This window comes from Pseudophryne corroboree, chromosome 1 (assembly GCF_028390025.1).
Source record: "Pseudophryne corroboree isolate aPseCor3 chromosome 1, aPseCor3.hap2, whole genome shotgun sequence".
In the NCBI taxonomy this organism is placed as follows: Eukaryota; Metazoa; Chordata; class Amphibia; order Anura; family Myobatrachidae; genus Pseudophryne; species Pseudophryne corroboree.
The window spans coordinates 1,135,774,089-1,135,787,552 of NC_086444.1; the positions used below are offsets into that span (position 1 = coordinate 1,135,774,089).

The 13,464-nt window shown below is 46.9% G+C and overlaps 1 protein-coding gene across 1 annotated transcript in view; it reads left to right on the plus strand.

Moving 5' to 3' along the window:
• Positions 1–12,023, plus strand: part of TADA2B (transcriptional adaptor 2B) — a 52,125-nt gene extending 40,102 nt beyond the window's left edge. The window contains exon 2 of the mRNA XM_063923816.1: positions 10,953–12,023. Within this exon, the coding sequence (XP_063779886.1) occupies positions 10,953–11,945 (993 nt within the window). The 3' untranslated portion in view covers positions 11,946–12,023. The remainder of the gene's footprint in view (positions 1–10,952) is intronic.
• Positions 12,024–13,464: the final 1,441 nt, after the last annotated feature.

Below are 13,464 nucleotides of genomic sequence, written 5' to 3' on the forward strand. Positions count from 1 at the left end.
GACCTCAGACTGAGGCGACGGTTCATCTTTCAGGAGGACAACGACCCTAAGCACACAGCCAAGATATCAAAGGAGTGGCTTCAGGACAACTCTGTGAATGTCCTTGATTGGGCCAGCCAGAGCCCAGGCTTGAACATCTCTGGAGAGATCTGAACATGGCTGTGCACCGACGCTTCCCATCCAACCTGATGGAGCTTGAGAGGTGCTGCAAAGAGGAATGGGCGAAACTGCCCAAAGATAGGTGTGCCAAGCTTGTGGCATCATACTCAAAAAGACTTGAGGCTGTAATTGCTGCCAAAGCTGCATCAACAAAGTATTGAGCAAAGGCTGTGAATACTTATGTACATATGATTTCTCTTACGTCCTAGAGGATGCTGGGGTCCACATTAGTACCATGGGGTATAGACGGGTCCACTAGGAGCCAATGGCACTTTAAGAGTTTAATAGTGTGTGCTGGCTCCTCCCTCTATGCCCCTCCTACCAGACTCTGTTTAGAAAATGTGCCAGGAGAAGCCGGTCACAGCTAGGGGAGCTCCATAGGAGTTTTTCTAGTTTTACTATTTTTCTTAGTTAGGCACAGGGAGGCTGCTGGCAACAGCCTCCCTGCTTCGTGGGACTTAGGGGGGGAGTAGTGTCCAACCCGGAGAGGTTAATGGCCACTGTCTCCGCTGACAGGACACAGCTCCTGAGGGTGATGATCGTTAGCTGCCTGAGGGGACCGCTCACTCCCGCAGCATGCCGCCACCCCTAACAGAGCCAGAAGATACCGGTGGCGAGTGTGTCACCGACGACCCGACAAGCGGGGAGCCGGTGTGAATGGCGGCAACAGGGTAGGAGCGCAGTACTAACTGCGCTCCGGAGAGCTCATCGGTACACAGTGCGGCGCTATGAGGGGTGCCCTGAGCCAGCGAGAATACCCTACACTGGTCACTCAAGGCTGTCGTGGACCTCGGTAATGCTGCTAGCCCATACCTCAGGCCAGTATAAAGATTTGAAAGCGGGAAGAGCTTCTCGGAGTGGACCTATCTGCTTCCAGCGCCATTTTCTCCCTGCAGATACACCTACAGCGACGCTGACGGGGAGTGCTGTCCCTCCACACGACTCCAGCTATCCTGTGTGGTACCAGGGGGTTGTAGAAGAGGGGGGGGGGGGGCTGTAAATGACTATGTAGTCTTTTAAGGGTACACAGTCAGCGCCAGGTATTTGGTGTATAGCTACCTATTGAAGCGGTGTGTGTGCTGGCTCCAAGCTCTGTGTTTCTCTGAAGGAAGTTGGGGGGGAAACTGTCTGACATTTTTGTGTGTGTGTGAAGGGGGGGTGTATGTTCTCTCACATAGCCATGTCCAGGGACTCTGTATTATGCTGCAGAGCAGGTTTCTTCTCCAGAGTAATCCATTCCATGTACCCAGGAATGTAATGTCTTGTCTCAGGCTTCTATATCTGAGCCAGAATGGCTGACTTCAATTAAGGGAATGATCTCTCGGATTTCTACTAGGGTGGCTCATACTGAGGGGTCGATTCTATTCGGCAACTTAAGAATAGCGCCGGGAATTAGCTCCCGACGCTATTCAATTCAGCTCCAGTTAAGTCGGCGATGTCCCGTTCTCGCCGACTTAACAGGTAGTTTTGTCGGGAGAACGGGCATTCTCCGACTTAACTACCCGCGGCGATGCTGATTCCCGACAGAATCAGCCTCGCGCCGGCCGCGAGGCAGCACTTTTGTCGGGTTTCTTCTCTCATCCCCCGGGAATGAGAAAAGAATGCCCGACAATTGCGGGTCACTAGCAGCTGAATTGAATAGCGTCGGGAGCTAATTCCCGGCGCTATTCTTAAGTTGCCGAATAGAATCGACCCCTGAGACTGAAACTCAGGTTTTAAAGAATTCTATGGCAGTTTGGTCAGGTTCTGTTCCTATTCCTTCTAAATCCCCTAGCACAGTGGTTCTCAAACTCGGTCCTCAGGATCCCACACAGTGCATGTTTTGCAGATAACCCAGCATGTGCACAGGTGTATTTAATTACTCACTGACACATTTTAAAAGGTCCACAGGTGGAGCTAATTATTTCACTTGTGATTTTGTGAGGAGATCTGCAAAACATGTACCGTGTGGGGTCCTGAGGACTGAGTTTGAGAACCTGTGCCCTAGCATATAACCAAAGAAACGTGCACTTGCACAGATTATGCGAACCGACATGAATACCAACTCTGACACGGCAGACTGTGATGGGGATGTGCTGAGGGGGGCGGCATCCCTTGCAAAGGGGGTGAAGTTCATGATTGAGGCCATTAGGGATGTGTTAAACATTACTGACACACCACCTGAGCAGGTTGAGGAGGCTTACTTCAGACAATAAGAGAGCCTCGCTAACCTTCCCTGCGTCTAAATAATTAAACGCTCTATTTGAAAAATCCTGGGAAAACCCAGAGAAAAAATTCCAGATCCCAAAAAGGAAAACACACTCATAGTTGACGCATCTGTCTCCAGCCTGTCAAAAAAGGTGGCTTTACCTGTCCCTGGATCTACCGCATTAAAAGAACCGGCTGATAGTAAAATTTACACTACGCTGAAATCCAAATACACCACTTCAGGAGTGGCATTAAGGCCCACTATTGCCTGTGCATGGTTTTCTAAAGCTCTAGTAACGTGCCTGACCACTTTACTATAAGACTTAGATACAATGTATAGAAGTGACATTGAACTGTTTTTACGTAACATACAGGATTCTGCGGGTTTCATGGTGGAGTCCGTGAAGGACCTGGATACGCTGAATGCAAGGATATCTTCCATGGCTGTCTCAGCTCACAGGGGACTCTGGCTACGCCAATGGTCTGCAGTCGCTGAATCCAGGAGAAGTGTTGAGAACCTCCCCTTCACAGGTTAGGCTCTGTTTGGGGAAGCGTTGGATGCGTGGATTTCCACGGCAACCGCGGGTAAGTCACCTTTTCTTCCCTCAGCTACTCCTTCTACAAAGAAACCCTTTTCTTCATCTACATCGCAGTCCTTTCGGACCGTTAAGATGAAAAAGTCCAAGCCTCCTACCACCTTCTTTAGAGGTGGTCAGGCCAAATCCAAGAAGCCTGCACCTGCAGGTTCCCAGGACCAGAAGCCTGCTTCTGGTTCCTCTAAATCCTCAACATGACGGTGGTCCGCACAGCCTGGAGAACGGGCTGGTGGGGGTGAGATTCAGACGTTTCAGCCACGTCTGGGTGTCGTCCGGCCTAATGCAGGGTATTTTGTCCCAGGGATACAGACTGGAGTTTCAAAAACTCCCGCCTCACCGATTCTTCAAATCAGGCTTGCCAGCTTTACTGACAGAAAGGGCTATCCTGCAGAAAGCCATCCAACAATTGGAAAGGTCAGCGGTCATTGTTCCAGTTCCACCTCATATGTAACACAAGGGTTACTATTCAAAACTTTTCGTGGTACTGAAACCGGATGGTTCGGTCAGACCAATTTTGAACTTGAAATTGTTAAACCCTTATCTGAGGGAGTTCAAATTCAAAATGGAGTCTCTGAGAGCTGTGATCTCGGGTCTGGAGGAGGGGGAGTTTCTGGTATCCCTAGATATCAAGGAAGCGTACCTCCACATTCCGATTTGGCCGCCGCATCAGGCTTATCTCAGATTTGCACAGTTAGACAATCACTATTCATTCCAGGCACTGCCGTTCGGTCTCTCCACGACACCAAGGTGATGGCAGAGATGATGGTTCTCCTCCGCAGACAGGGAGTGAACATAATTCCATATCTGGACGATTTGCTGATAAAGGCATCGTCCATGGAGAAGTTGTTGCAGTCCATTGCTCTCACGACTCATCTGCTCAGGGAACATAGTTGGATCCCGAACCTTCCAAAGTCACATTTGGAGCCGACAAAGAGATTGTCTTTCCTGGGGATGATCCTCGACACAGAAGTGCAGAGGGTGTTTCTACTGGTGGAAAAAGCTTTGGTGATGCAATCAATGATCCGGGATGTCTTGAAGCCTACCCAGGTATCTGTTCATCAGTGCAATCGCCTTCTGGGGAAGATGGTTGCCTCCTACGAGGCTCTACCGTATGGAAGATTCATGCTCTGTTTTTCCAACTGGATCTCCTGGACAAGTGGTCGGGATCTTGCCTATACATGCACCAGCGAATACGTCTGGCACCGAAAGCAAGGATTTCACTCCTCTGGTGGCTGCAAATGCCTCACCTTCTGGAGGGCCGCAGGTTCGGGGTTCAGAACTGGATCCTTCTAACCACGGATGCAAGTCTCAGGGGTTGGGGCACAGTCACTCAAGGGGAAACCTTCCAAGGAAGGTGGTCAAGTCTGGAATCCATTCTTCCAATAAACATTCTGGAACTGAGAGCCGTATACAACGGTCTTCTACAAGCGGCACATCTTCTGCAAATTCAGGCCATTCAAGTACAGTCGGACATTGTGACGACAGTGGCCTACATAAACCGACAGGGAGGAACAAAGAGCAGAGCTGCTCAGAAGTAACAAGAATCCTCCTCTGGGCAGAAAAGCACGCAGTGGCGCTGTCCGCTGTCTTCCTTCCAGGAGTGGACAACTGGTATGCAGACTTCCTCAGCAGGCACGATCTCCATCCAGGAGAATGGGACCTCCATCCGGAGGTGTTCACAGAGGTGACCAGTCTTTGGGGCGTGCCTCAAATAGACGTGATGGCCTCATGTCTCAACAAGAAACTTTGGAGGTACTGTACCAGGTCGAGAGACCCACAAGCAGTGGCGGTGGATGCCCTGGTAACACTGTGGGTGTTCAAGTCAGTGTATGTGTTCCCTTCACTTCCTCTCATTCCAAGAGTTCTAAGACTCATAAAGAGAACAAGGGTTCATGCAATTCTCATTGCTTCTGGACTGGCCAAGGAGAGCTTGGTACGCGGATCTTCTGGACTTACTGCTGGAAGATCCGAGGCCTCTTCCTCTTCACGAGGATCTTCTGCAACAGGGGCCGTTCGCTTATCAAGACTTATCATGGCTACATTTGACAGCATAGAGGTTGAACGCCAGATCTTAGCCCGGAAGCGTATTCCGAGCAAGGTTATTCCTACGCTGATACAGGCTAGGAAAGGAGTAACGTCTAAACATTACCATCGCATTTGGAAAAAATGTGTCTTGGTGTGAATCCAAGAGGTAACCTACGGTGGAGTTTCAACTTGGACGGTTTCTCTTCCTGCAAGCAGGTATGGATATGGGCCTGTGTTTGGGACCCATAAAGATCCAGATTTCGGCTTTATCCATTTTCTTCCAGAAACAATTGGCTGCACTCCCTGAGGTTCAGACTTTTTTGAAAGGGGTTCTGCACATCCAGCCTCCTTGGGATCTTAACGTGGTATCGCATTTCCTGCAATCGGATTGGTTTGAGCCTTTACAGGAGGCTGAGGTCAAGTTTCTCACGTGGATGGCTGTTACTTTGTTGGCCTTAGCTTCTGCTCGACGTGTGTCCGATTTGGGGGCTTTGTCCTGTAAAAGCCCCTACTTAATCTTTCATGAAGATAGAGCTGAGCTCAGGTCGCGTCAGCAGTTCCTTCCAAAGGTTGTCGGCTGTTCATATCAACCAACCTATTGTGGTGCCAGTAGCTACTGACTCCTCATTTACATCAAAGTCCTTGGATGTTGTAAGGGCTTTGAAGATCTATGTGAAGAGGACTGCTCGTCACAGAAAATCGGACTCTGTTTGTCCTGTATGATCCCAAGAAACTTGGGTGTCCTGCTTCTAAGCAGTCGATTTCTCGCTGGTTTAGGTTCACTATTCAGCACGCATATTCTACGGCAGGATTGCCGTGCCCAAAATCTGTTAAGGCATACTCTGCTCGTAAGTTGGGTTCTTCCTGGATGGCTGCCCGGGGAGTCTCGGCTTTACAACTTTGCCGAGCGGCAACTTGGTCAGGGTCGAACACGCTAAGTTCTACAAGTTCGATACTTTGGTCTCTGGGGACCTAAAGTTTGGTCAAGCAGTTCTGCAGGAGCCTCCACGCTCTCCCTCCCGTACTGGGAGCTTTGGTACATCCCCATGGTACTAATGTGGACCCCAGCATCCTCTGGGACGTAAGAGAAAATAGGATTTTAATTACCTACTGGTAAATCCTTTTCTCGTAGTCTGGAGAGGATGCTGGGCGCCCGCCCAGCGCTTCGTTATCCTACAGTGGTTACTTGGTCAGTACTAGTTTGTTCTTCGTTATGTACTGCATTGTTACTTCGTTCAGTAATGTTATTCAGCTGTTGCTGTGTTTCAAGCTGGCTAGCTTGTTTTGCCTTGTTTGTGTGAGCTGGTGTGAATCTCGCCACTATCTGTGTAATATCCTTCTCTCAGTTTTCCGTCTCCTCGGGCACAGTTTCTAGACTGTGTGGTAGGAGGGGCATTGAGGGAAGAGCCAGCCCACACTCTCAAACTCTTAAAGAGCCAGTGGCTCCTAGTGGACCAGTCTATACCACATGGTACTAATTTGGACCCCAGCATCCTCTACGGCACAGGTTCTCAAACTCTGTCCTCAGGACCCCACACGGTGCAGTTTTTGCAGGTCTCCTCACAGAATCACAAGTGACATAATTAGCTCCACCTGTGGACCTTTTAAAATGTGTCAGTGAGTAATTAATACACCTGTGCACTTGCTAGGTTACCTGCAAAACATGCACTGTGTGGGGTCCTGAGGACCGAGTTTGAGAACCACTGCTCTACGGGCTACGAGAAAATGATTTACCGGTAGGTAATTAAAATCCTATTTCCTTAGATTTTTATTTTTAACAAATTTGCACGTCATTATGGGGTATTGTGTGTAGAATTTTGAGGGGAAAAATTAATTTATTCCGTTTCGGAATAAGGCTGTATCATAAAATGTGGAAAGTGAAGCACTGTGAATACTTTCCAGATACACCATCATTTAAAATATCGCCTAGTGTGTACCCAGCTTAAATCTTTCAAGATTTCTCCATATCGGATTTGCAAAAACATAAAGAATTTTCTGAGGACTGCAAACAGCTTCATGATTACAAGAAAAGATTTGCTTTAATGAACCTAGCGAAGCTCCAAGGGGCCGACCATATATCTTACAGACTCTGGTCAAGCCAAAGCTAATTTTCTTATTCAGGATCCATGGTTTCCACAGGGTTAACATTGGGTATGAGCTGGTGGAGACCATGACTGGCACCGAACAATAAAGCTTTGTGAGGCTCCCAAGATGCAGTGGGCTCCTCTGCCTTCATACCCCGCCCCCATGCTCAGGCACATCAGTTTTTATTTTTGTCGGCTTGGAGCTGGTCACACTAGTGACCAGGCTTTTCCAGTACAAATACAATCGACTGCAGTGGCATATATAATCCGTCAGGGCGGCACTATCCGTGTGGCAGCTATACAGGAGGGAACAAGGATTCTTGCCTGGGCAGAACTCCACCTCCCAGCCATATCCGCAATATTCATTCCAGGAGTCCTCAACTGGGAAGCGGACTTCCTAAGTCAACAGGACATTTATGCAGAGGAATGGTCTCTACACCCAGAGGTCTTTCAGATTTTGGTACGCAAATGGGGACTTCCAGAGGTCGATCTCATGGCCTCCAGATGGTCTCACAGTCCCCTGGGCCTTCCATCTGGCCTCTCTTCCCTCCAGTGTCTCTCCTTCCCAGAGTACTGCGAAAATTCAGAGGACGGAGGCATGCTCATACTGGTGGGCCCAGACGCCATTTGTTCACGGATTTGATTGATCTCTCCATAAACGAGCTCTTCCCTCTGCTTCTTCATCTGGACCTGCTCTCCCAAGGACCCTGCCTTGATCTGGACCCTTCTCGCCTGTCTTTGACGACGTGGCTCTTTGAGACATCCCTACTGAGAGAAAAAGGTTTCTCCAGTGAGGCGATTCAAACTATGCTTCGGGCTCATAAACCAGCCTCAGCTTGCATTTATTACTGGATTTGCACTCCTATGTCCATTGGTGTACTCTTCATAACTACGACCCTAGGTTATTGGCTTTCCTGCAGGCAGGCCTTGCCAGGGGTCTTCGTCTGGCTTCTCTCAAGGTACAGGTCTCAACTTTTTCCATCTGGTTCCAGAAGAGACTGGCTCCCTTACCGGATGTGCGTACCTTCCTTTGGGGGGTCCTCCGGATACAGCCTAATTTTGTCCCTCTGATAGCTCCTTGGGACCTATCCTTGGTGCTTCGGGCCTTACAGCACAGTCCATTTAAACCTCTGGAGGCGGTTGACATCAAATAGCTCACTGCCAAGACACTTTTTCTGCTAGCTATTGCCTCAGTCCATAAAGTCTCTGACTTTGGAGCTCTCTCTTGTTGCTCCCTGTTTATGATATTCCACCTGGACCGGGCGGTCCTTCGGACTAAACATGGATACCTACCTAAGGTAGTGTGTAAATTTCATATCAATTAACCAATTGTGGTACTTGCCTTCCAGGAACCTGGTCTCTCACTGGAGGAAGCTTCATTGGATGTGATCCGGGCTCTTAGTATCTATGTGGACCGAACTAGTTCAGTTAGACAGATTCTTTAGTCATCCTCTATGGATTCCATAAGCGGGGCTGGCCAGCCAATAAACAAACATTGGCACGTTGGCTTCGCATGACCATCTCACAGGCTTACACACAGGCTGATCTGCCTATTCCGAGTACAGTATCTATTCATTCTACTCACTCTGTGTGTCCTTCATGGGCAGCACTCTGCGGAGCGTCTTCTTAGGTTCTATGCCTTTGATACGTTTGGCTCTCAGGATGCAACCTTTGGCCACCAAGTCCTTCTTTCAGCTTAGGAGCATTCCCTCCCTATAACAACTGCTTTGGGACATCCCATGGTTAACTCTGTGGAGACCATGGACCGCCAAAGAACAAAAGAGAGAATTATGGTAAAACTTACCTTCGTTAAATCTTTCTTCGTGGTCCAAAAGGGAACTGGTGACCGTAAAGGCAACCCATTGAAAAAAAGTTAACGCAGGTAAGTTTTACCATGATATAAAGGAAATTTAACCCTGAAAAAGCCACCCATAGAGTAATGAAACATGTTGAACTGATTGCCTGTTCTCCTGGGAGGAATTGGAAGCCACACTGCACATTTTGGCTTGCAATCAGCATACCAGCTAACATCACCATTTTGCACTGAGCATCTGACAGTTAAGATCCAGCACACTGTCTCCACTGCTAATTAACCAGTGATAGAGTGGTGCTGGCTGCACCTGACACAGCAGCATTACCTGGCACACAGGATCCTTCATCAGTCAGTTGTTTCCTCCGGTGACCAGCCGGAGTCGAGGGGCGCCCACCGCACCTGGATGCGCTGCAGCGACCAGATCCACGGCTACACACTATCTGCTTCCCGGTGGCCGGACAGTATTGTGACAACGGGGATAACGCTCACAGACTTTACAGCAAGGTACCTCTGAATTCCCCAGTACACTACATCTAGCGTCAGCGACCATCCTCGCACAACCGCAAGGGACATTGTGACCTGGAGTCATCCCTGCTAGGATCTTGCTAAGTCTCAAGTTACTAGACCCCCACCGTACAGTGTTACAGGTACGGAGTCTCTATTTACAAACAGGACATCACTGTGGATTTACCATAAGTAAGGAGCTGAGTCTCCAAAAAAATCTGTACATGTGAGTCTATTAAGAACTATTAGAAGGACTATATATAATCTGTCATTGTCCTGTATTGGACGCTTATAATTATTGAGACTGTGTGATTCTACAGTAACATTAGAAATACATTGCAATTAATGTTACAAGAAATGCTCTATGCTATCATTGTGTACACCAATTGTGACTGACTAGCTCCTGGGAGTACTACTTGTATTTTTATATTTTATTGTCATGTGGATTGTGCCTTCCTGAAGCGCCAGGTGTAGCATTTTTTTAAAGTTTTACCATGACTTTCTTTTCTCCTCTGCCTAAATACTGAGTTTTATTGGTTACATGTCCACTTTTCCAACTCAAATCTATTTAATGTACTGTAGTTTGTTGTTCTGGTGCTTACCTTTACGTCTTAGGGTGTTCCTTCTTGGTTAAGAGTATATTTGAAAACTGGCATTTGACGCATTATGGATTCTCTTTCTCCCTCTCCCTCTCTTCTCCTCCCCCCCCCCCCCCCTCCCCCAAGATAAAGAACCAGATTCAGGGTTGACTGCTGCATACCTCCTGGTACCTGTTGCGAATAATTACCGGTGATCCTCCAGACCTGCTGCTAGTAGCTTGTTCTTGACCAATGTGGTGCCTCCCTTGGTTGGTAGGAGTGGGGGATGAAAGATGAGTTTTATTGTTGCTTCATTTGCTTTTCAAAGAACCAGATCATTGAAAATGGCAAAATATATACTTTCTTATAGTTACAAAGTTGTACATTTCGAGTAAACCATTCATCACACTGAAGGTACTTGCTACATCCAGCAAGAAGAACTCCTTTTAAAGGGCAATTTTGTCCAACTTGCACGTTCTTCTTACGCTGTATAGGAAGGCAGTTACCTGATTGATTTTATTAAGTTTCTTATATAGCGCAGCAAATTCCGTTGTGCTTTACAACTGGACACAATTAGAAAACCAAACTGGGTAATAAGTCATAGAGGTAGGAGGTCCCTGCTCGCAAGCTGGGCTAGGGTGCTGGACTGGGGCATTGTTGCTATACAACTGCAGGAAACTATGAAGTTGTTACGATTAAATTCACTCCTCCAAATATAAATGAGAACTATGGGGTTATAGACCTACACATCGCTGACACATTTTATCTCATGGATACTTGTCAGGTCATGTATCTGCCTTCTATCTGGGGTACCTTGTCTCAAGTAAGTCATGATAAGTAAGATATAAACAAACAAAACCCTTGTTCCCTGTTCAGTTGACAAGACTGACGCATTTCACCCAGGAGATGTGTTCCCTTATGTGCGACAGTTTGCCGTCTGTATATATTACTGCATTTTCTTCTTTTACTAGCTCACTAAGCCATTTTATTCTATGTTCTCTCTCAGGAGGATATGGCTGCTCACGTGGGGGCTTCGCGGACGCCCCAAGAAGTGATGGAACACTACGTCAGCATGTATATTCATGGAAACCTGGGCAAAGCGTGCATTCCGGATAGTATTCCCAACAGAGTAACTGATCATACTTGTCCCACGGGGGGACCCCTGTCCCCCAGCCTGACGACACCATTACCCCCCTTAGACATCACTGTGCAAGAACAGCAGCAGCTAGGCTACATGCCCCTTCGTGATGACTACGAGATTGAATACGATCAGAATGCCGAGACTCTAATCAGCGGCCTGTCTGTGAATTATGACGACGATGATGTCGAAGTAGAACTTAAAGAATCCTGCGTGGACATGTACGTCCGGAAACTGAAAGAGCGACAGCGGAGGAAAAACATAGCACGGGATTACAACTTGGTGCCGGCGTTTTTGGGAAAAGATAAAAAGGAGAAGGAGAAACCGGTGAAAAGAAAAATCTCCAAGGAGGAGAAGGAACTGCCATTAAAACTGAGGCCACTCTTCCAGTTTATGTCCAGCAAAGAAATAGAGGACTTCTTCGAGAACATGCACAAGGAACGAATGTTGAGGGCAAAGCTTCGAGAGCTGCAGAGGTACCGCAGGAACGGCATCACAAAGTTGGAGGAGTCCGCAGAGTACGAAGCTGCCCGACATAAGCGGGAAAAGAGGAAAGAGAACAAAAACACTGCCAGCTCAAAGAGGGGCAGAGAGGACGGTAAAGAGGGAGAATTTGCCGCCATTGAAAACCTCTCTGGCTTTGAGCTCCTTTCGGACAGAGAGAAGGTGCTCTGCAGCTCATCGAACTTAAGTCCCACTCGTTACTTGACGGTCAAAACTATTATCATTAAGGACCACCTCCAAAAGAGACAGGGAATTCCCTCCAAGAGCCGCCTGCCCAGTTACTTAGATAAAGTTCTAAAGAAAAGGATTTTAAATTTCCTTACAGAAAGTGGCTGGATATCCAGAGACGCCTCTTGACAGTTTATACATTATATATTTTTTTTTAAAAACAGATATATATATATATAATATAAATAAGACTTGTACAGATAATGAGTCTCCTGAGTGACATCTTACTGTATTTGCCAGGTTTTTGGTTTCTTTGAGTATAGGTATATTATACTAGTATGGTGATATTGGTATCCTGTTCGTGCATTACAGTGGTGTAGTCGTGTGCAGTATTCTTTGAGTGTTTCTACATGGGAGGTACCGAACTCTGCAATGGAGGCATGAGGCTAAGTAACAGGAATTTAATATTCTACATGCGGAAACCTAGTTGAAGTGGGAAATTTTTATTTATTTTCCTCCCTTTCCCCCCCCCCCCCCCCCCCCCCTCAGTTTTATGCTGCCTGCACCTCCCCCCAATTGTGGGGCACTGTCCTGTAGACTGGGCTACATTTGGCTTTAAATGATAGCATGGTAAATAATAGCGTTACTTGTAAACTATGACTGGCTATGGAATGATATGCATCTTATTGTCCATATAGACTACTCACACATCCAGTGGCTTCTCGACTGATCAGAAGTAGTAAGGGGGATATTCAATTACCCCCGATGACACATCGGGAGTAAATACCCCCAAAGTTTCTTTGGGTTTTGTGTTTGGGCTATTTCATTTAATCGGCTGGTAAAAAGTGCATTTTCACACGAAAACGCACAGGTTTAGTGAAACCTGTGTGTTTACGGGGCTGGCTGCCGATACATTACACCCGACAGCATGTCCAGGTAATTGAATATTCCCCTTAGTCTCATGTCTACTGCAAAAGGCATTAAGGAGTATTGCAACATTTATAATTTGAGCTAAAACTTTTAAAGAGCTGATCTGAACCTAAAATGTTGATTGGAAACAAGTCATAAGCTCTTTTCTATAAAGCCAAAGTGCAAGATATTTGTGATGCGGGTGCTTGTGCCAGGATTGTCTGAGGAAGAATGGAGGTGCTGCCTAGAACAACCAATCAGAACCCAGCTATAATTTCTGAGACTGTACAAAGCAAATGACAGCTAGAACCTGATTGGTTACTACAGGCAACATCTGCACTTTTTTTTTTTTGTTGGTAAATCTAACCCTTGTGTTGTAGTCCTGGATCCTTCCCCATTTTCATTTTTTCACCATAATGCCTTCTAGTGGAGTTCTCCATTTATGTTCTCTGCCACTACCTTGGATTGATTTCTTGAATCCATTGACACTGAAGAAAAAAAACAAGTCTTGAAGCCAGCAAAAGAATGAAATCCGTTTTTGAGCTAATTAAGAAAAAAAAATATATACCCATGGAATGTGTTATTAAGGATTATCAGCAGGATACCAGCAAGTATGTGTCCCTGATCCGCACACACTGGTCGCACTACGTTTTCTATTATTATTGTGGAGTAAAAACACTTACACTTGTAAGGGGTATTTATATCCCGAGAGTATGGGGTTATATATTATACCCATCATAATGATGTATGCTAATTGCATGTCTTACAGACCATCACTGAGCAGCTTGTAAGTGGAGTC